Here is a 23,866-nt window from a genome sequence, read left to right as displayed (position 1 = left end):
TATTCATAACCCAAAACTTAAACCTTAAATCTATTATTGATTTGATCAAACCAAAAAAAGAAACATTTTTTTTAATTACTAGGAAGTTCTGGATGAAGGTACATCCTTAGTAGTTTTTGCTTCTTCGTTTGGTGAGGGAAGAAAAATGTATAATACCTAATTATGCAACCATCTCGTTTTTTCATAGATAAAAATTCATAATGCCTTTTGTATATTAATATATTATCAAACTCTGTGAATATGGTTTTAATAATAGGAGATTTTTTCTTAAACTTCAGTCTCTATTTTTTCCGTCGTAATATTAATATATTAACAATTCGATATGCCTTTTCTTCAGATTAATGAAAAGCATGTACTTTGAGAATGATGTTTTTTACATGCGGGTATTGATTCTTGACCATGATATGCTTGGAGAAATATTTTTCATGGGCGTGAGCTTCTGGTTAAAGTTCTTAAAAGAATGGTCGGGAATGTCAAGTCTTTGTTTGTGTGGCTTGATCCATGGCTTTTTGAGAATGGAATGAGGACGCCGATGATTAAAAACTTCTCCATTAATGTGGATTTGAAAGTTGACGAGCTTATTGATGTCCCTAATAGATTTTGGATTATAGAAAGGCTGCAGGATTTGTTCTTCCAAAGAGACATTGATTTGATTTTGCAATCTAGGCCAGGTGGTTAGTCAGGAGGATTATTGGTGTCGGATGCATAACAGGAATGAGGATTATTCTGTTCAATATGGATTTTGACTGGCTAATCAAATTAAGAATGGAGATTTCATCAGGGAAGTTAATGTTCAACCTTCACTCAATGATCTTAAAGTGCAAGTGTGGGCTCTTAAAACTGCTCCAAAGATTAAACCTTTTTGTGGAAGGCTTTGAGTGGTGCTCTTCCAGTTGCTGAGCTTTTGAGGACTCGGGGTGTTAAGGCGGATCTGATTTGTCAGTCTTGTGGCTTCGAAGGAGAATATATCAATCATGTGTTGTTCACTTGTGAACTAGCTCGGCAGGTTTGGGCTCTCTCTAATTTTTCAGTGCCAGCTAATGTTTTTGATGAATTCTCGGTGTATACTAATATACACAGACTAATGATGATGGGGAAAATATCTGACACCCCTCTGGAAAAAAAAGAAGATTCCTGTGGTTTCTTTGGTACCTGTGGAAGAATAGAAACAAGACCCTATTCGATGGTTCATCTTACCTGCCACCCTCACGGTGGAAAAGGTCAATGATGAAGCCTTCCAATTGTTTAATTCTCAGGTCATCAACTCTACTGGTAAAGTATCAACGGTCTCAGGAAGACTTAAAAAGCAATTAAGATGGAGGCACCCCCGGATGATTGGCTTAAATGCAATGTGAGATTTGTGTGGTCAAAGAAATGGAGATTGGGTGGAGTTGCTTGGGTTTTGAGAGATGCAGCAGGTTTGATCATAATGCATAAAAGAGCTTTCTCTGATATATCGTTGAAAGAGGAAGTCAAGTTAAAGAGCTTCTTATGGACAATTGATAGCATGCAAAGCCATAACCTCAACAAAGTCATTTTTTCTTCTGAAGCATCAAAGCTTATTGGTGTGATCAATAGACCAAAAGCTTAGCCAGCTTTCCAGTTTCATGCATCAGAACTTTTGGGCCGTTTGGAGTTTTTTAAGGAATGAAAGATGGAACTTGAGTTGGGAGCTACTAATAGAGGGGCCTCTCTCATTTCACAAAGTGTGATTTCTGGTAACAGACATCATTCTTATGTGGCAGTCGGTCACCTGACTTGGTTACATGAGATCTTTGCTAGTGAGAGATGTCTTCTCTCTGTTTAGTTTTGGTTCTTCCCTTATTTTCTTTGGTTCTTGTGACCCGATAGAGTAGGCTAGTAAAATATTTTGTAAGGCTCTAAGGTCTTGTGCAGTCTCCTTTTAATAGGGCTGATTTTTGTAATGTGTTTAAACCTTTGATTTCTAATATAATTCAGATAAAAAAAAACTTTCCAAACAGTTAGTAGAAGGTTTTCATAGAGCCAACAATCAAAACGAAGGAGAAAAAAAATATATATCACACCGAAACTATATATGAGTGAAATAAAGAAAATGGTTATACCAGATATGAAAACTCGTGTAAAAAACATTGCCAACACGTAGTAGAATATTTCGTTTGAGCCAAAAATTAAAACCAACATGCAAAAATAAAATTATCTCCCAAAACTAAATATTTCACAAAGGGGGTGAATGAAAAACTCAAATTATGAGTGAAATAAAGAATAATAGATACTAATTCCTTTTGTATATATCCTTCTTAGTAGTATATATCATTAATTTTCAAAAAATTAGGCTAATTTTGTAATTTATTTTTTTTGGAGAGTAACTAATAGAGTAAATTAGGTGAATATGTTTTTGGATAAAAAATTAGGTGTAGATTATATAGCAGTAGTCCTTTATATTTGAGAAGGAGATTTAGTCGAAAACATATTTCTTGAATTCAAAAATATGCAAAGACTGGCAGAAAAATAAATTGGGACACTTTTTGTTTCTCTCTTTCTCTCTTCTAATATCACTTCTGGTAGTGTTTTGTTTTTGCCTATATTTTTAATTCTCATAAAACTATTATTATTTTTTTCCTCGTTTCCCCTAATGCCAAAGAATATAATCAACTATTTGGGTTAGATAGATGGCTATAAAACGTAAAACAGATGTTCAGGAAAAATAAAGCATAGTAGTTAGCTATTTGCTAATTATGAAATATTATTAAACATAACTTGGTGTGTTATTAGCAGAAATAGTTACCTACTTCAAACTTTTATATGTATTTGATCATGCAGATAACTTTTAGATGTTATACAGTATAAATAGTTCACTATTTTCAATATTTGAATAATAGAAAACTACTTGGTCTAACGAAGTTCGTGGAAAGAAATAGTAAAAGATGGTTCACTACGAAAGTTGATTGTTGAAATAATTAGCTACATGAACCCCTTCCAAATTTGAAATAATTAACTACAGAGAGTTAATAGCACATTTGAGAGTCGAAATTAAAATAGATAACTTTTCTGAAATATATATACTGCTATATTTTCAAGGAAATAAATAACTACTTAACAAAATTTTATCTTCATATTTTTAATTTTTAGGGAAAACGACGTATTTCCACCCACCAAATTTCATATAGTAACAGATCCACACGATCTTTGAGGGTCGTTTTAAATCTACACTGCTAAAATTAAAAACCTATTTTCACCTAATTTCAAAGTTAAAAACATATATAACCCTTACCGTTGATTTAACTGGTTTGTGAGCTTAACTGAAGATGAAACCGTATTGCTCGATTCAAGATGGTATCTTAAGACCCGACCAACCTGACCCAAAACTATTATCCGATCTGTAACCCGATCCATCTTATAACAGTAATATTCTTAAATTCCCAAATCGATTTAAGAACCCTAAACACCAAAAATTCCCAAATCGACTGAGTTAAGAAATTGCGAAACCCAGACGCCTCTTACGATGAAGAACAATTACTCTGGGTCTTTTAGTATCACCTCAGGTGGTCGGGAAAGAAGAAGAAGTGCAAGTGTGCCCAAAAAGGTGCTGGTGTGGAGAAGCAATAATCGCGAGAATGTCAAAGTCTGATTCCAATCCATACTGGAGATATTATCGATGTGCATTTGCCATTGAGAAAAAGGTACACTGCTATATCTCCTCTTGTCATTGTAAAATTTCATTGTCAGGGTTTAGTGTTGTTGCAAATTGATTGTCTTGTTTTTTTGTAGCTTTCTAATGATAGCCACATTTTCAAGTGGGTCGATGAAGCTTTGTTGAGTGAGATTGAGGCGTTGACATTAAGAACTGAAAAACTTGAGCAAGTTGTGGCAGATATTACAAATGGGACAATGGAGGTGGCTAAGAAAATGTTTGAGGAGCTGCAAATGAAGCTAGAGGAAGAAAGCGATCAAAGAGTGGAAGAAGCTGTAGCTGAAGCTAATTACGAGATGAAGGAAATGATGATAATTATCTGTTTTGGATGCATGATTGTTGTTGGGTGTACCAAGCTTGTAGGTTGATGCTTTGTTAGCAAGCTTGATGTATGATGTATGTTTTGTGTTTGTCATTGCTATTTGATAGCTTGTTATTGCTTTTTGAGACCTTGTTATTGCTAGAGATTGTGACATTCATGTCTTTGTTATGTCAGACTTTGTTATTTGGTTAAAATGATGTCTGTTTTGTGTTTGATTGCAAGCTTGATAGCCAAAACATGGGAACAATAACTAAAGCATCAAACAAATGATCATAAGTAGAGTAAAATATGTCTGATAATAACATAAAATAGGTTCAAAACAAGCTGATAGAGTACCAAAAAGACAGCCATAACATAGATGCCGCAAAACAAACTGATAGAGTACCAAAAAAGACAAGCCGAAAACAAGCTGATAGAGTACCAAAAAGACAGCCATAATATAGAGGGGAAACATCTTCTAAACAGCATCAAAAGACATCTAAAAACATAACAATTCTTCACTTTCAATCCACTTGAGTGAGAATTCCTTGTGAAGATTCAACTTGAGATGATGCTTCAAATAAAGAAACCTGCGAAAAAGCAAGAACAAATAACATTAGCATAGACATCATACAAGTCATAAGAATGAAAGAAGAACTACATATATTACCTCAGATGTTGACCTTTTCTTCTTCTTATTATGCCAGCGAGAGTTGTGACCAGCAGCTTCACAAATATCACAATGCATGGTCCTCCTCTTTTCCAATGGGTCTCTACCCTCTTCGTAGGAGACTCATTCCTATCTCTCTTCCTCTTTTTATCTTGCTTTGTGACCTTCTCCTTTGCCTTATCCTTATCCTTCTTCCGACCAGACATATTTGGGATCTCAGGATGAACAATCGATGGCTCTTCTCCTCTAGGCCAAAACTTTGCACCTCTAACTGGAACAATGCCATCTACATACAGCCTTCTCCACTTATCTGTCCAAAACCAATGACAAACATAGTGTTGAGCTTCAAGACCTTTTTTCAAAATAACACTATATGCATGCTCACAAGGGATTCCAGTTATTTCCCATTTCCTGCAGCTACAAGTCCTATTCGCCAAGTCAACCCTGTGAGTGCATCCATCGAGTGAAGAAGCACAGTGCATGTTAGTTGAAAGCCGAACAAAGCATCCTGAAGCTGCATCATGATACTCTGCAAGATATTTCTTCACATATGGCGTACAGAAACCATCATAAGTTACTTTATAATCTCTCTTGGCTATTCGAACCACTGCCAACCTTGCAATGGTCTCTAGCATAGGCACTAAAGCCTTATCCCTGGCTTTTCCTGAGTAAAACAATGACAAAAACAATGACAAAAACAATGAAAAAACAGAAAAAACCAATGAACTAAAACCAATTCATAAGAAAGCAAGTAAACTAAACCAATTCATAAGAAAGCAAGTAAACAATGGAGTTATAGACCATACATATTGAGTTGTTGAATGATTCAACTGAATTATTCTCCACATCGTCACAATAAGACCTGAGCTTGTAGAAAGCCCTGCACCATGTCTCCGGTTTTGTTTTCAGCAAATCTCGGTACACTGCCTCATCATACAACTCAATCTTCTTCAAGTTTTCTCTAAACTCTGGCTCATTGTAGCTCCAAGCTAGTGCCATATCAACCCCTTCAATTCTGGATTCCATGCATGCCGAGACTTCAGGTTCATGTAAATGTGTCTTGTACACATTCTATGCTCAATCTTTGGCAGGATCCTCTGAGCGGCACTGATCAAACTCTACAAAAAAACCCAACTTAGTAGCTATAGAAGTGAAATAAGTAATAACTATACCAACCATTTTACCTTTTGTCGATCAGAGATTAGTACAAAGCCATCTCCATCTTTTAGTCCTAAATCATTTCTGATCTTAGCAAAGAACCAACCTCAATTATCTGCAATTTCCTTCTGCACTACAGCCCATGCCACAGGGTAGATTCGGTTGTCTGCATCTCTACCACTTGCCACAAACAACTCACCTTTGTGAACTGTTTTTAAGAAACAGTCATCCACTCCTAACATTGGCCTACAGTTCTCTTTCCAAGATTTTCTCAGGTTATCAAAGCATACATAGAACCTTTGAAAAAAATGCTTACCTTCATCATTCACAATGCAATCAACTTCCACTGAAGACCAAGGGTTAGAGCCTTCAATCTCTTTTGCATAATCTCTTACGCGTGCAAACTGTTTCTCATACTCTCTTTCAATCCATCCCAAAGCTTTGTTCCTTGCATGCTGGCATTGAGGTCTGGTCACAGATATCTTCCATTTCTCCATAACCAACTCTTTAATCTTCATTGGCATGAAGTACTCCGGTTCTTCACGAATCTTATCCACAAAGAGGCGAGCAATCACAAGCACCTTCATCATCATGCAAATGCTTCTCTCCTTCACACTTAAACACAAGCTTCGTCTTGTCATACCTCTTTTGGCTGATATTGTAACCAGTCTTCAGGGCATAGTCCAAGACACCTTCCTTGAATGCTATACCACTGATGAAGACTTTTCCGAAGTACAAACTCTCATTTCCTCATTGGATATGGTTGTGTCTCTGAGCTTTACGTCGAGCCGCTTCTTCTTCATCCAAATCCGGGTACACGTTGTGCCTGACGGATGTCTCATTCTCAAAAGCAGCTACAGCTTCCTCGATCATCCAGTTATTCCTCTCCCTGCGATCTTCACCGTCGGAATCATACCCAGCTTGCCACTCCACTATCGACATTTGCAGAAGAAATCCACAATTACAGTTTGAAGTGAAGCGGATTCAGGGTTAAGGTTTGCTCGGGATTGAAGTTTGATTCGGGATTAGGTTTCAATTTGAGTATATGGGCTTTTCGTTTTAGGGTTCTTCACAATTTGAGAGAAATGAAAGCATGTAATTTTTCGCGGGTTTGTGTCGGATTTTTTTTGTTTTGCGAGTCAAAATTTGTAATTAGATCAAATTTTTGGTTTAAACGTTTAATCGGGTTTAAATTAGGCAAATCTCGGTATTCATTGGTTAAGACAGTTTTCAGTAAACATTAAACTGATGTAAATTATGGTCTATGTGTTTATTGATATTTAACTTTATGTCAAAGGTTATATATGTTTTTAACTTTAAAATTGGGTGGAAATAGATTTTTAAACTTTGACAGTGTGTGGATTTAAGACAACTCTCAAAGGTCGTGTAGATCTATTACTATGTGAAATTTGGTGGGAAAGATACATAGTTTTCTCTAATTTTTAGGAGGTGCTTGGTTATAATTTTTGCTTTTAAAATTGTTGGCTGTAAATTTTTAGATTGTACTTATTTTTTTAATATATGACTGACACAAAAAAAAAACTAAAGTCACAAATTTTTAGATTTTTACAAAGCAACGAAACATGGAAAAAAAAAAACTTTTGGCTGTGAGTGATTTTAGGGATTTGGAGAGTTTTAGGACAGTAAAAGTTTGCTTCTTAAATAAAATTTAATAACTTTTAAAACTTTACGCTATTCTAAAGTCCTAAAAGTCTTAAAAACTTAATCCCCAAGCACCCCTTTGGGCTTTTTTATTTGTTTGCTCCAAGTAGTTGTTTATTCTTCATTATATTTGTAGTGCTGAATTTGTCTTCATGTTTTTAAAATTAGAAACACAAACCCCAAGGAATGATCATGTATATCAAAGTAGACGACATTGAACCTACAATGTAATCATCGAAACAAATATACATGTAAATTGATTTGAAATCACATGATTTAATGTTCAGTAAGTTGATTTTGTTTTTTTGTGTTTGGTTCAAAATAAACGACTATTTCACTGAATAGATTATTTTTCTATGAAGGATAAATGGAAGTATGTTATGTTAAAAGTCATTCTGGTATTTTGTTGATGTGGACAACTATTTTCACTCAGTAGACTAGATGTCTACTTGCAAACCAACACAATCACTCAATAGAAGTTAGCAATTGCATATGCTTTAAAAAACATATTTGCAGAGATAAATATTTCTTGAGATAATTTTTATATATGTTTGTGAATGTAGTTAACTATTAAATCCAGTGTTATTTTAATTAAATTTAGTAGTTAACATATTTCATATACATGCCTGTGAATGTAGAATGATTCAGGGTATCTATTTTGCCATTTTGGCCTTTGTTGACACAAACCTAATCACAAAATTTTCATTACTATGTTTAATTCACTTAGACAAACGCTTGATTTATTACGAAATAACCAAAGCGTACATATTCAGAAGTCTACTTGGTTGATACATTTGAATTTTGGGTAAACTTAATGTCCGGATTGTATAGACTTATTTTCGGCCGAAAATACATGTTTGCGCCAATAGATTTGTTTGAGAAACATAAATTTGATAAGTGTTGGTATACTTTTATATTGGTGAACTCATTTGTAGATTTGATGAGTGTTAACATACTTATGTTGGTCGACTTATTTTTTAAGTACTGTAGAAATGTTTTTGGATGGTAAACTTAATAAATTAGCGGTAGATTTGTTTATAATGGTAGCAGATATTTTAAAAAATTTTATAATGATTATACATCACCATGAATCTATCAGCCACTTGCAATTGCGTGAAGCTTTTCTTACGCAATTTAGCTGATTAGGAACACTTTTGATGCAACGTTTTGTAAACGTTGAGAAAATGGATAGTTTGATGAACTGACCTGTGGCTTTAATTTCTTTTCCAATATACCAACACGTCTGTACAATATTGTTGATCTTCCCACTCTCAATATATCTTTTTTTTTTCATTCTCCTATATCAGCCGGAAAAAAACAAAATTTACAAGGACGATGATTCCTCGGTAGCTGAGAAGCCTATACTTCCTCCCTCAGCCAAGGAATATGATTTTTTACCGTCTGTCGGGTCAGAATGGTTTTTTAATCGCGGGAATCTTCGTATGGTGAAGATCCACTTGAATAACCACTTTCAAATGCAGTGGCCTCTCTCGGAGATGATGGAAGTGATTCTCTCTGCTGAGAACTCGAACCTACAAAGAAAAAAAACAAAGTTAGAATGCTGAGTCCAACGAGAAACGAACAATAAATTTACAGGAAACTGATAGAATGAGATCTTAATCACAGCCTTCACCTCTTTGAGATCTTGGGCGGAATTTTTTAGTGTGTCGTCTGATAAGCCTCTTAGCTTTCGTTATAGTTAGTTGCCGAGCAAAAGGAGAGAATTCTACATCACTGTCACTCCACTCCCCGTGGAAATCATTCTCTGCTTCACCTCTCATAGTTCTCAACACAAATGCTTTGGCCTTTCGCCTTTGTGTATTGAAGAGTCCTTTAATAGAAGTAACAAATCCATCCCCTGCTCCATCACTTTGACGCTTAAACCATGTGACTTGATTTTGATCAGATTTCCCCGGTTGATCATTGTCACTTAGATTAAGGTCATTGTCAGTAGAGTCGCGATTGTTCTGTGATTTGTCTTTGAATTTCTTTCCCTGTAAAATTGAAATCGGAAAAAGAGACTAATTAGCTCACAACCTAGAGGTATATGATGTTTCAGGAACAGTGGACTCATAATGAGTATACCTGCATTCCTGTAACAGACTTCAATACTCCCCAAATTATGTGCTTCTTAACACGAGAAAAGAGTCTTCTCCAAGTCCCAGTAAACTCAACACGGTGAAATGTATCCATCAACAATTTGAGGTCATTTACAACAAATCTTGAGCCCTCATAGGTAACTAGAAGCTCCACCTGAGATGATGTAAACCGATTAGAGCAAAGCAATTTCTGACCTTAAATTTATGAGGTGGTCGTAGAGATTAGCCTTCTGCTGCCTTACCTGACTTATTTTAATGTTGTGAAACTCCATCATCTTTCTAGGCCTAGATTTCTTCTCCTCATGTGATTTTCCTGCCTTCTTATCTTCATGAGAAGAGCGGCCAGACTTGACAGGTTTTGTTTCTTTGAGCTTCTGTTTAGAGGAATCCTCCTGTTGTTCAATGGAAGATGACACCGTGCACGAATGTGCGTGTAGAACGAGTTCATTAGCTACAGATTCCGCCACATTTTCTTCCCAGGTCCTATCGAAAGAAGATGTTCTCCTCAACTCCTGAGCTGAGCCACCAGTGCTATGCCTGACGCTTAGCATATTTGATTTCTGCATATAGAATGCAAGTAAATTCAGTAAAATAAGGGTACGAAATTCACTCAAAACTTTGAAGTGTAGACTAAGGTGAAAATCCTACTTGAACAGAGTCAGCATTGCTTTGTGACTGCGCTGTTGCAGAAGCAGAGAGCCCTGCAGAACTCCCTCGAGATGCTTCAACAATGGAGTGACTAGCTGTAGAAGATTCATGACCTGCTAACCCTTTCTTTACACGTTTTGAACCAGCAGTTGTCGAAATTTTCCAAACTTCCTGCACAAGACGAGGTTTAAACAAAAAACATGTAAACTCAGTTTTTAAGAGATTTTAATCTATAGGCTAAATTGTGATGCTATTTCTGACCTGTCGCCTTTGTGAATCCTGCTCTTCCTCTGGGAAGAAGTATTCCCACATCATTCTGTACATCGTCTCTGTCAAGTGAATTCTCAGAGGGTAAATCTCCACCTACAACATGTAAAGGCATTATCCAACAGTTTAAAACTGAAGATAGAAAGCAAAATATAGCTTAGTTGAAAGACGTAAAATACAGTCCTAACATCAAATCCACTGATACCTAAGTCGAATACTAATTATCATGGTTATGTTGTTTCACTTTTGATGGAAAGAGTAAAAGAAAGCAACATAAGATGGCAATTACATGGAAAAGCTCAAGAGGATAGTGTCCATCTTTTGGTGCTCCCTGCTTTGCATCAACACGTAACATGACTTTCCTGCAAATAAAATTACAAATCAGAACTGATACAAAGTTTAAGTGTTTTAAGTCATATGCGGTAATAGCGAGGAAGAACACTTCCAAAGTCAGAACTAGTGTCAAATAAATATTTATTGAGGTTTCAGTAGATGGCTTAGTTCTAGCCCTATGGTTCCTTTCATTTTTCTTAAGCCACCAAAACCTTTTCCAGTGCACCGAAGAAACCATCATCCAGATTTAAAATGCCTTGAAAAACATGTAATATGCAGAAGGAAAGCAATAAAGACATGGGGTATAAGAAAGCAAAAAAAAAAAAAAAACGTACTTTCCCCACTCGGTTGGAGGATTCCATGCTGATAAAAGCATATCTGACTTTGCATTAGGCAGACAGTTCCTCACAACAAAGTACTTGGTGGTGAATCGAGCAACACCAATGTCTTTGTAGTCTCGATCAAAGTCATAAATCTGCATGTACAAATAATTAAATACGTATTGGTTTTCGATTTAATGCAACAGACTACGTAGCTGCAATAGACTAAGCCAGAAATGAACCAAGTAGATTGAGAAAATATTCTAAACAAATTACTCAGCAAGTAACTCTCATCATAACACATTCTAATAAGTGATGGTGAATAAACAAAAGAGGATTCTTGGATGGTCACTTCAAAGGCGCTGGACTAAGAATAGACAGAATATGCATAAACTCACCATGTCATTTATCTCTGCCTCAGCAAAGGATTTACCGTCTACAAGCATGCTCCAAACAACCTTATTGATTTGCAAGGAAATGCACATAGCATATGATGGGCTTTTGTTCTTTTCCTTCTCCATCAGTCGAAGCTGTGCAGCCTTCTGCAGCGCCATTCTTAAAGAAGCAGAAGCGGCCTTTCTAGACTTCTGTGCATGTAAGAGCTCTTTCTTTAATCCTTGCACCTAAAACAGAGCAGCAAGAAATGCACACCAACTTTATAGAAATGAGTTCCCAGAAGAGAGCTGATGCTTAGGAAGGACAGGCATCTCTAACTGAATAGTTGCATACTGTTAAAATGGAGATTAGTGGCTAAAATGGAGGTTAAATACTATCACTTCACACTATCATCATAATATAGCAACTAAACATACTTGCTTCCGTAGAGTCTTACCAGTGTGGATCTTCTGGTACTAATCATCCACAATTCACCCTCTCGTTCCATGTGTGTGTCATCCATATATTCAGAACAATGAGACAATTTTCTAATATCATCGAGAAGCAACTTTCGGTCCCTCTCTTTCTCTTCAAGGTTGATTTTTGCAAGTTCTACTTCTTCAACTCCATATGGAACTACCTCATCAGCCTCCTCTTCCACGTCTTCATCTTCAGTGGGACACTGGAGACTACTTTTCCGAGGCCTGAATCATAAAAGGAACTTCTTCTTAATGGTAAAAGCGTTGGAACAATAAATAGAGGAAAAAAATACTTAAAGTTTAGCCCTAATAATCACTGCACTGAAGTGGTATGGATTCTACAAAAGCACTTATATTTATTTCAGGCTAGCTACTGCAAGAATCAAGAGAAAATAAACAATCTCGGCAAGAAATATGCGGGTTGCCCTATAATTTAATTCAAGTTTCAATACTCACTTTGGAAGCCTTGCAAAGAGCAGGTTAGTCAAAACATCCAGCATCACCTGGAATTGCCGAGATGTCATTGTAGCTGTTATATTGTGCGAATTGAAAGTGAGCTCTTTTAGCGGTTTCACCTGGAAGGGCATAGACAACAATTAGGTTATTTCTCTAGAAAGATTCTCAAACGAAAATTATGCTACAGACACTACAAGAAAATTTGACCCCGAAAAAAAAAAAACACTATTGGGAAATGTTTCTACCTTTAAATCAGGTGTTCCACCTTTGTGTCTTGTATACCGAAAATACATGTCACAAGGCATGAAGACCCTTTCAAGTAGAGCCCCAGTACGCTTCACCTTTGGCGAGTTTCTGCGAATTTTTGGAAGCCACTGCAACCCAGCACCTGGATCAACATCAGTGGGAGCAACATGGGCCTGCACATGCTCTAACATTACAGAAAATTCCATCCGTGTCCATGTCATTTCAGGACTACATTCTGGAATCTTGACACTTCCAGTGCCAAGAGCCTGCTCAATCACTTCGACACCAACACGCATAATGGAATGAAACGATCGTGCTAGAACACGACCGCTAACAGCAGCAAGCAGAAAGCGACCCTGGTATCCATCAAAGTGAGATTTATCAACCAGTAAGCAAACTTTTTTGAAACCCAAAACAGTAAGATGTCAATTTTGGTGGTTAATATATTCATCATGCAGCTCTAATATATGCCTCGAGTAGTTTGAATACCAACTAGGTAAACTTAATCAGCCAAGACCCATAGTGTTATAACGCTCTTCAATATGTAATAGTGTTAAATGTGCATTCTTACAAGGCAATAGTTACTTACATTAGCTTCTTCAGAGTGAAGATTAAACTGTGGCTCAATGACATTCACCATGAAGTGACGAGTCCCTTCTTCCTCAGATTCACTTGTCTCAACTATACATAGATCCACGTAAAAGGTGAATAAATGATGCATTAAGATTAGAGCAGCAATTTCTCTTAGAAATTCCAGTTCTTTGAGTAAGAATAAAAAAAAAAAGACAAACCGACGTTGACAATTGAGACAGGACATACCAGCTCTGTCATGTGAATTTTCAACTTTTACTGAGTGTGACGGTGATGAAAGAGAGCCTGCCATCTCCACAGGCTGAGAAGGGAGGTTTCTTCCAGGACTTGCAGAAGATTTCAACATTTCCCCTTGATGAGTTTCTGGAAAAGAATATTTTTGGTTTTCTTCGAGAATCTTCCTCTGTGTATACTGACGAGAAGGAGAAGGTTTAGGAGGCTCGAATGCTTTCGATATTCCACCAACAAAAGACCAGACAGCATCTCTGTTCTCTATGGTCCACAGGAGTTTGAGGCCATAAACAAAGACCCGTTGACAATTGTCAGCAATGACAACATTGTATCCATCATCATCACTAGGATCGGATCGTATGTGTTCATCACTCTCGCTTCCATTCTCAAACTCAGATCGCACATATGTCATCTCAAGATTTCTTCTTCCAGCCTCTTGCCATGCCAATAATCTTTCAGGATCAGCTTTTGGGGCCTGCCTTCTGATTGTAAAATAATCAGAAGACAATAGAAACCCTTCATCGCGATGCTTCTCATCCTTTCCAGAGGGTACTCTGTCTATCAAGGCATTCTGACAGCTTTTCCTCAAAAGTTGAACGCTTGCCGGAATGCAAGGATGCTCATCTTTGTCAATAAAAGCCTTCGGCACGTGAAGGTCAAGACCCTGATATACAAGGTCAAGCACATCCCGCTTACATTCAAATGTATACTTTTGCTTCCCGCGACTATAGCATAATTCGTATTTTAGCTTAGTCATGTTAAAGGTCAATCCTTTGGCAGGATCATCAGAGTCCCAAGGCATGTACTTTATCAGGGAAGGAGTGGCATCTACACGGAGCATAAATTCCGTCATCACCTTATCTAAAGATAAGTTTCCTGATCTTGTAACTCTTGCGACACCAAACCTAGGCCATCTGGAGAAAGAACGTAACTTGTGAGGGGGATAGTAATTCAAACCCCAGAACTTAAGTATCCATGCCAAATCATGAGCTCCAAGATTCATTGTGGGTGTCTCAGGCTTGTCTTGCAAACTGGAGACAGTTCCAGTGTCTGTTGGATGCTCTGTACCTGAGGAAGACTGGTGAAGTTTCTCAGGTCTGAGGGAGAAATTCCACCGAAGAGAGAGTGACGTTGATCTGAACGGATCAAAGACCTTCTCACGAGGCTTTCCTTCAGTTGGAAATGCATATAAATAATGATTCAAAGGATTACCAGACGCGCATTCCCAGTCCATTGTAACTTCGAGATTAAACACAGGAGCTTCAATAAATGCAGCTCCAGAGGTGCCGACTGGAACTTTTAACGAATGTCGACTAATCAAACTCTCCAGACTGGTCAGTTTTATCTTGAAGTCTTTAGCATTGACAAACACACGGCCATCTGACTGCTGAAGTTCGATAGGACCAGTCACTATTTGAAGTTTATCAAGGCTTTCATATGGATCCGTTGTAGCAAGAACATCCCACTTTGATTCAGAAAACGATAAAGTGATGTTGCCATGAACGTAGTTTCTCATATCATCCCACCAAGGTAAGCTTCGTTCCTTTTTAGTGACAGGTAAGACACCTGAACTCCTATGACTCAGATTAGCTCTACGAAGAGCCACTGTGAAGGCATAGCTAATGTCTGCAAAAGCTGGTTCATATCCAACTCCAAAGGAAACTTGTCCTTGTTCAAAGTGTATGCGCAGATCTGAGTAGGTCTTCAACGGCGGAGTTGTGCCAGTTGCTGAACGGAACATTCGCACTTTTCTCCGTCTGCCCACAAAGACGTCTTGGGAAATTTGTGGCTGAAAACACGTTGCCTAATTTAAGAGAACAATTACAAGCATAGTCAGCCAACTGAGATCATAACCAGAAAACGGAGATTAGAAATCCAGAATGCAGAGAGATACGTGAACATGCTTGTATGTGTATATCATTAAAGAAAGGGATAGATTAGACTATGTCCTACCACAGGCAGGGGATGATAGGGAACATTTTGGATGGCTTTTAAAATCTCAGAAAGATAAATTTTCTCTCTGAAATTGAAGTACAAGGACATGGAGGTTGATCTATATTCAATTTCAATGTCTTCACATGCATTGTCTGAGTAAATATGGATTCATTAAGCGAGTAGTAGATTCATCAAAAAGATGAGTTAAAATACTACATTTACAAGCGATCACAGCTCCTTGCAAATGCACAGCTACAGACGCATGCCAACTTGTTCTATCGATTAAAGAAGAAAACAATATTCAAACAAGTATACAGTGGATGAGAAAAAAAATACTGATCTCTGACAAATAGAAGCATTTAAGTCCTAAGTAGATGGAGAATGAAGTGCGAAACAACCTTGGTACCAAGACTAGGGTTGTAAACAAACATTCAATAAAGTTATGGTGATAAGCTGATAATGCATCATTGTTTGGGGGAGGAAGATGTTTCAAACCACTAACAAAGAGTAACTAGAGCAGACAATTAAAACTAAAATCAAAGGTCCCAGAAAATAGATCAGCTACTCGCTATATTATGCTCAAGAGCCAACAAAATATGTACAGAACAGAATTTTTACCAAAAAAAAAAAAAAAAAATCAGTTATAACGAGAGGTAATAAAAATATACAGATGGCATGGGAAAATGATTAACAAGGAAGTTATCATACCTGCTGAGCCAGTACAAGACGACCTTCACATTTGCCAGAAGTGCCAGAGAGAAGAGGAAGTGTGTAATTTCTTATCTGAACTACCAAGCTTCCAGTATTTAAGTAAACATTGCTTCCATACAGCCGAGAAAAGGGTATGTCGCTTTCTTGACAAATAGGATCAAGCTTCTTCAAGACTTCCAACAAACCAGCATCACCACCTTGAACTGCCGTCAAGCTTAAATCAAAATCTGTGGCACAAACAGAAAGAAGAGAGGTTCTAGCAGCACTTGGCTTAAAACCTGCCTGGAATCCCTCTCTACAGGCACCTGAACCTTCAGACGGAACTAAACCCTGGCACGCCTGATAATACGATTGAAACGACCGTTTGTGAATTGCTTCCTTCACATTGTTAATAGCTAAGGGATCATTGACATCAATTTCAACCCCATCAAAAAACATCTTTCTTTCATCTGAAGGATCACTTGCTTCTACACCTTTAGGAGACTGAGGAGCTTTGTGAATAAAATCTTCAAGAAATTTCAATCTGACAGCCAACTCGCAAGCTTCCTTCTTCACCAGCTGATAGTGTTCATCAAGCCAACCCTGAATTGGTTCTTCCTCAATATCCGCGGTTAGTCTGCGTATGCAAAATCTTATGCGGCCAAATTTTGAACTAGATTTCTTGTTCTTAGGCTTCGGGCTTTCTCTCTTTCCTGAAAAAATATTTTTAGCTTTCGCTACAGTTATAAGTCTCAAGCCTCGCAACATCTCTTCAATGGAATCATCTATGGCACGCAACTGCAGTTTGTATGGCATGCAAATATGCACATCAAGCCCTTGTACTACCCAGTCCCACGGACCACTTGTCATTACAGGGATTGCATCAGACAAATTCGAAGAAGTACTAGGGATTCTTGATATTTGCATTCTTGTAGTTTTAAACACTCGAGATCCATTAAAAGCAAGCATCAGCCCCTCAAGAAGCACTCCTATAGAGGCATTCTCAGAAAAAATTGACTGTGCCTCCAATTTAACCTCCACCCCATCTCCCACCTCAGCTGATATTGTCAACGTTTCCACATCAATAGCAAACATAGATTCCTTTTTCTTCTGCTTGTCGACAGAATTGGACAGATTTATTTTTTCGCTCGGCACATCATCTTTCACACTAGAGATGCCTTTGTCGTGCCCGCTTTCACGTTCCTTAAGCCTTTGTGCATAAACCAGGGATTTCAACCGCAAAAACAATTCATAGAAAGATAGATGGACGTCCGGTTCCCAACCTAGAGATATATCAGTAGCACTGAAGAGAGAACAGACATCAATGTCATTAAGACCACCAGATCGACGTACAAGCTTCGCGTTGTGCATATCAAACAATGTGACCTTTGAACACGGTTTATGCTCTTCCAAATACTCCTGGTAGATGGATATTGCTCTTCCAAGTTCCATTTGGCTTGAGTGTTTATCCTTGTTGAGACAAAGGCTAAACTGTGATATTTCAAGAGAGACCGAGTACTTCAGTCTTTTACATTCTTCGGAAGCAGTAGACAGAATGCTCGCCGTTCGTGGTGTGCCATCAGCCAATGATCTAAATGTAACCCGGCCACCTTGTGATCCATAATTGACGGATTTAGGATCATCAACAATTGAATTATCCAATCCTGTATCATCACAAAAATTTACACAGCAACGTTCAAGATTAAGGTTCACAAGCCTAGTTCCTTTCCCAGATGCTTTGGATGGTTGCGCTTCTCCAACCTTCTTCGTCTTTTTGCCGGCAACAGATAATGTCTTGAAGAGAGCTTTGAAGGACATAGCATTTATGATAAGAGATTCAATCCGCTTGAATGAAAAATAAATACCCATTCCAGTCACGGCTACTGAGAGTACTAATTTACTTCTGCAACTAACCTCGTCAGATGATGTCCTATCTCTTCTACCCCAATCCAAACTAAGCTTTGCTATATGCATCAGTGAACCAGAGTTTGGCTCAATTCCGAAAAGGTTCTCTTTAAAGCATTCTTGGTACTCATCTGCCAAATGCAGATTTAATTCACCAAGTTCAACATGAACTGCTGTGCCCATACTTGAAATGTTATTTGCAAACACATGCGATGACTGCGAACAAAACTGCATATAAAACACCAAGAACAAAGTACTGTTTAGTATCTAGTACAACAAATTCATATGCTGCGCAATAAAATAAAGAACTTAACTATGAAGCATGTGAAAAGGATTATGACCCTACCTCACGACTACAGATTAAAATGTATGAAAATGTATGAACTTTTAATTTAACCAAAATCGTATCAGAGAAATATATGAACTTACATGATACAATGGCAAATCATTGATACCATATAGCATAACAGTCATCTCGGGGGCCGAAACTGTGCCTGTCCACATAATGGCTTTCATATCAGCAGCTTTTGACTTCTCGAGACTGTGAGTTCCCCCTTGAAGCACCAGTTTTTTCTTTTTCAAAAAATGAAGGCGCAACCACGGCTGTAGCCTAGAAATGAATAGATTGCAGCGGGTACCTCCCAGCTTTATATCAACTTCAGCTCTAACAGGCACAACCGGCTGAAAAGAGAAGGTAACCATCAAGATAATATGTAAGAACATAAACTTACATGGCCTAAAAATTATAACTCAAATTGATGCATACCAACTCAACAGACTGTCCGTTCTGCATAAATTTGTATGATACAGGTATATTAATAACGGTAATAAATAATTAATTACGGTGATATTCTACCTCCTATTTTTTATGAAGAAAATGAATCTTTTTATCGAAGGATCAGAAAAAATTGTAACATAGAGATCAATCGAATTTTGTAGATTGAACTAGAGAGCACATGTTTTCATAGGCAAACCGAGGACTAAAACAAACAAACAAAAATCTAAATATCTGAGATTACTTATCTCTACTGAACTCCATTCTGCTTAACATATGAAACAAACCACATATCCAAAGCTCAAAATTGGAAACTTCTCACTGTTATGTAAAGGCATAAAGATAATAATTCTGAAACTACTGAAACCCTCTCTACGAGAAACTCTCATCTTTCCGTGGTGGTATACTTTTGTTGCAATGATATAAAAGCCATACAGTGATGAAAGAAAGGATGAAAAACAGTGAATTGAAGAAGGTATGACAGTAAAAAATCAGCTATAAAGACAAATAAATAGGCCTAACTTTCACAAGCACGAGTTTTGAGTTGAATGCAAAGAACCTTGAAAAATAGAAATATATTTGAGCTTTCAAACCTGAATTGGAATGTAGATAAAAGAGACCACATCAACTTTCATAATCTCTAAAATAGAGGAATCAGCTACTCTAAAAAGCTGCAAAGAAACACAAGAGCATAGCATTAGTAAATAAGAAAATTTGGATATTATATATCTGAAAGAGCTTACACGTTCATACATGAATCTCATTGAGTTCCATCTGAACATCAAGACGTGTACTCTCCCCTGTGTCTTCAAAAGATTTTGATTTAACACTCTTGAGTTGAATACCAGTGATATTGTTCTCAGCAACAAGATCATGCTCTCGATTGACACATCTGACATCCAGTTTTGGTAAACTGAAGGAAATCTGCTCAGTAAAACAGCGACTTAAATTTTTTATATCAGAATTTGCACACACACACAAAAAAGATGCACAAAAAAAAAACTTTCTATATCAGAGTAATCATTTCAATAACACAGACTCGCATAAGACACGTCAAACCTTTCGCCAACTAAGACAATATAAAAATTACAAAGTCGATTTCCATCAAGCCAACGTACCTTTTCAGGAAAAGACGGAGAATACTTTGCTAGCGCTGCCAACTGACGCTCTTTATCAGGTTTAGAGGCAGATGAGACAGCAGTTGTTGACGTTGCAACTTCATTTGAATGAACAGTAGAAGATGATTGTTTGCTCTTGGGGAATGAATCCTCGTCAAAACTCAGAGTTACATCTCCAGATATAATTTCCAAGTTTCGCAAAACAATTCCTGCTGCCCTAAAAGAAGAAGAAAAAAATGCCAACGGTGAGCAAACCACTGATTGTTATAAGTTTTCTTCTGAAACATAAGGGCACAGTCACAGAGCAATCTATCTAGACAGTGCAATTTAAACAAAACACTCTACAAATGCTATCTATTTAAGGAGGGTTTACTTCACGTTAGAACCAGATATGAATGATGGTACCTGTCATGTCCAAACTCGGAAGAGAGAGAGAGTTCATCACAAAATAAACCAGCAGAGGATCTGTCTGATGAGGCAGAGCACGCTTGGGAAGCAGAACATCTTTCAAAGCTTAAGCTAGACGACTGATCAGAAATTATGCGTGATTCACATAAGTGAACAAGAATCGGTAGTACATGCAGCTTAACATATAGATTTGGCTTTGTCCCACCATCCTTAGATATATCCAACTTCAACTCTTTGACTTCCACTATTACCTTTCTGGTCTGAATTGCACATAGATTAATTAGAAATCGGTTCACAGAGATATTCCTTTTTAAAAACAATCAAAGCACCGACTGAATTTTGGAACACGATACTAAACTCAAATCAATCACCTTTACAATCATATCCGAGACAGAAACTGAAAGAAACCTTGCAATATTAGCCACCAGCATCCACTTTCCCCTGCCTGAAGTACGAGATTTCTTACTTTTGGCTTTTGGTAAACTTTTTGTTGAAGCTGAGGACCTCATCACAACTTCAAGATCACATATCAACACTTGAATTTTTGGGTCTCTAGAGAGAAAACCAACGCCAAGTTTGACCAATGACTGTCGTAAGCTTAGCTTAATTTCACCAGCAGACACCGATTCAATGGCACCCTGGTAAAACACTCAAACCAGCTCCAAATCATCTTCGAGTTGTCTCGAAATAAAAGTTAGCAAACGAACTATTGTCCCACTAGAAACACAGCTAATCATGCAAAACTGATGCTACCACAGCACTAACAAGAAAACAAACAATGCCAAAATGACAGATGAGATCCACTACATTGATCTGGTTCAAGAAGATTCTACAGAGGCATTTTTCCACAGTTACAGAAAATTCTACAGAACTTTCAGGTATTGTAATAGTGCTTACTTTCTTAAACTTCACAACGACGTCCCTGAGACATTTCCAACCGCCAACACGGAACACAACAGATGCTCCCAGAACTCGACTAAGCATCCAGGCAAACAACCTGGAACAAAGTCTGGAGAAAAAAAAATTGAAAATATAAGCTACCAAGTAGATCATAGTATTAGAAGAAGAATAGGGAAGTAAGTAACATATATTGAAAAGGAAGAAACACTAGTAATCAGCTCTTTCTACTTAGTATAGCACTCTCAAGGCAAACTCTTCAGCGAATATAGAAAATGTGGATCGATTAAACTAGGATCAACTCCAGAAATTTCAAGAAGGGAAGAGAAATTCAAACGCAATAACTCACATGAAGATCATCCACAAAACGATGGAAACAATCAGAAACCCGAAGAAGAACTTAGCAGGTGAAGCCGCCATCTCCACGGCGGCAGAGAGAGCTAAGTGAGCTAACTCCGCCGGGTAAAGTACTAATTCTCACCCGCCGACGGGACTGAAACAAGCGATCTCCAAGCAAAACACCATTTCACTCAAACAAAAAACCCTAAAATCGTTCAAAATCAGTCAAAATTCCGGCAGAGTGTGAGACTAAAGAGCTGCTTCCATTGAAGAAAGATCCGATCCGTGAGGTTTTGCAGTGTGATCGCTAGAGAGAGAGAGAAGGGAAGGAGGAGAGAGAGAGAAGAGAGAGACTGTTTGGCTGGTCTGATGGATGACCATGTGAGACTGGTGACGGAAGGGTGAGAAGGTAGGAGGGGATCTAGTGTGGTTAGGTGTAGCGTAAGATCAGTGGGTTTCGGACTTGGATCATGTTGGTCAGAGAGCTAACTAAGCTAACTTTTGAGGACTCTTTTAGTCAATCTATCTTCATTGTGTTCTTCATTCTTTACCATCAGTCCATCACAACTTTAATCAAAATTTAGAAAAATCTGTTTCTAAATTAGGAAGGACCTTACACTTCCAAGCTACTCGACTTTTCCTAATTTTGGTAGTGTAATTTAATGTAAAAATCTCTAGCCAAATTTCTGACCCAAAAAAAATAAATCTCTAGCCAAATTAATAAATCCAGATAAGCAATTGAAAGGCTAAAACCTTATTTGTATTTTGACTATTTATATAAGAGGATCTTTAGTATATAATTTGGAAACAGATTTTATAATTTTTATTTCATTTCCTGTACGGTCTCTTTTGTTTATGATGTTATCTTCTTGCTAAATTGTATCATATTTTTTGTAACTCTGTTTATTTGTTACTAGGTGTTTGGCCCGTACTCTGTGTGACATAGAGATTTCAATGTTATAAACAAAAACTGAAAAGAATTAAAAACAATTATTTAAGAGATACATGTTAAAACAAAACAAAGTAAATCCAAAAAGTAAACACCATCCCAAATTAAATACAAAAATATTTACTAAATAAGTGTATTGAACTCACAAACCAATTGAATTAAGATAAAAACGAGTTTTTCGTCTCCACATAATTGTTTTTCATTTTTTTTCTTCTTATTTATCTTTTATTTTGTCTTCTTTATCGTCATTTCATTATATTTCTTTATCGTATTCCATCTTTATCTCTCCTTCTTCTCTCACTCTTCTTCTTCTTAGTTTTCTTTCATTTTTTTATTTCTTTTTTCCTTCTCCTCTTCATTCTATATGTTTTTTCTAATTTTTTATTCTTTAAGTTGTTTTTGTTACATCTTCTTCTTCTTTGATGATTTCCCATCTTCTTCATATTCTATTTCTTCTTCTTTTTCTTCTTCATCGCCTTCGTCTTCTTTGTTCTCTCCGACTTCATATTCTTCTTATTTTCTTTCATCTTTTATATCAATCAAATATATATATTTGAAAACTTTAACTATATCTCTCTCCCCAACCATGCGTCCCTCCCTCTCTCTATTTCAATATTTCTCTTTCATTCTCTCCCTTCCCCATCGTCCTAAATTATATATATCATACAATTTAGATAACAACATTTAGAGTAAGAAGTATTTCGAATATAAGAAAATAGGAACACAGAAAATATCAACTAATATAGATTTAATATCATGTACCAAGAAGGTTTAATTCTCTCTACCATTTCTCTCTCTCTCTCTCTCTCTCTCTCTCTCTCTCTCTCTCTCTCTCTCTCTCTCTCTTCCCTCTCTCTCTTTATTTCTCTCCGTCACACTCTCTCTCTCCATTGACATGTCCCTGAAAGCTTTAACTTAATTTCTTTTTATCTCCATCTTTCTCCAAATTCATCACTCACTTCCCCTTCTGATTCTTCAATCTCTTTCGTCTTGTCATAATTTTCTTATTATGATTTTTCTTTTTTCTTTTTTTCGGTCTTCTTCTTCGTCTTTCCTTCTACTTTATCATCGACGTCAATTTTCTTATTTCTTCCTCTTCTTCATCGTCTACAACTTCTATTTCATTTCCCTCTTCTGATTTGTCTTCTTCTTCTTCTTCTTCTTCTTCTTCTTCTTCCTCTTTTGTTTTGTTCTACTCTTCTTCCTATTCTTTATCTTTTGGTTTAGTTCTTCTTTGTATTTCTCTTATTCTTCTTTTTTGGTTTTTATTCGTCTTCTTCTCCAGTCTCCAATTTTAAAGCTTTTGCCTTTTTCTTCTGCCCCAAATTCATCATCTTATCT

General features: G+C 37.0%; 2 protein-coding genes across 3 annotated transcripts; one reads left to right on the top strand and one right to left on the bottom strand.

Moving 5' to 3' along the window:
* Window positions 1-3,596: 3,596 nt before the first annotated feature.
* Window positions 3,597-4,041, top strand: LOC112088184 (uncharacterized protein At4g04775-like). The gene is made up of 2 exons (XM_024158471.1): window positions 3,597-3,662; window positions 3,751-4,041. Exons 1-2 carry the CDS (start codon window positions 3,597-3,599, stop codon window positions 4,039-4,041), a joined length of 357 nt encoding a protein of 118 aa, XP_024014239.1.
* Window positions 4,042-8,653: 4,612 nt separating this feature from the next.
* On the bottom strand, window positions 8,654-21,942 carry LOC18009717 (protein SABRE). Of its 2 annotated transcripts, none has more exons than XM_006392253.2 (23): window positions 21,587-21,942; window positions 21,238-21,349; window positions 20,712-20,978; window positions 20,338-20,600; window positions 19,933-20,149; window positions 19,568-19,738; window positions 19,408-19,485; window positions 18,469-18,720; window positions 16,153-18,267; window positions 13,507-15,313; window positions 13,277-13,368; window positions 12,687-13,043; window positions 12,442-12,560; window positions 11,964-12,210; window positions 11,530-11,754; window positions 11,147-11,286; window positions 10,768-10,840; window positions 10,473-10,574; window positions 10,212-10,382; window positions 9,806-10,123; window positions 9,550-9,717; window positions 9,098-9,458; window positions 8,654-8,996 (listed from the first exon to the last, which is right to left on the bottom strand). In XM_006392253.2, the coding sequence occupies exons 1-23, from the start codon at window positions 21,655-21,657 to the stop codon at window positions 8,887-8,889; spliced, it is 7,836 nt and encodes a 2,611-aa protein (XP_006392315.1). In that variant the 5' UTR covers window positions 21,658-21,942; the 3' UTR covers window positions 8,654-8,886. The 2 variants fall into 2 exon arrangements, with proteins under 2 accessions (XP_006392315.1, XP_024015622.1); XM_024159854.1 differs by having other exon boundaries at window positions 20,699-20,978; window positions 21,587-21,640.
* Between the last annotated feature and the right edge of the window lie 1,924 nt (window positions 21,943-23,866).

This window comes from Eutrema salsugineum, unplaced genomic scaffold (assembly GCF_000478725.1).
Source record: "Eutrema salsugineum unplaced genomic scaffold, Eutsalg1_0 scaffold_8, whole genome shotgun sequence".
NCBI lineage: Eukaryota > Viridiplantae > Streptophyta > Magnoliopsida > Brassicales > Brassicaceae > Eutrema > Eutrema salsugineum.
This window is presented reverse-complemented; position numbering and strand designations above follow the sequence as displayed.

Excerpts from the sequence above, each read along its gene's own strand:
- LOC112088184 (XM_024158471.1), top strand. The coding sequence starts at position 3,597 with ATGTCAAAGTCTGATTCCAATCCATACTGGAGATATTATCGATGTGCA. Across the intron at positions 3,663-3,750 it reads CATTTGCCATTGAGAAAAAG|CTTTCTAATGATAGCCACAT; the intron begins GTACACTGCTAT and ends GTTTTTTTGTAG.
- LOC18009717 (XM_006392253.2), bottom strand. The coding sequence starts at position 21,657 with ATGGCGGCTTCACCTGCTAAGTTCTTCTTCGGGTTTCTGATTGTTTCC. Across the intron at positions 20,150-20,337 it reads TCCGAGTTTGGACATGACAG|GGCAGCAGGAATTGTTTTGC; the intron begins GTACCATCATTC and ends TTCTTCTTTTAG. Across the intron at positions 11,287-11,529 it reads AGGCAGAGATAAATGACATG|ATTTATGACTTTGATCGAGA; the intron begins GTGAGTTTATGC and ends TTGTACATGCAG.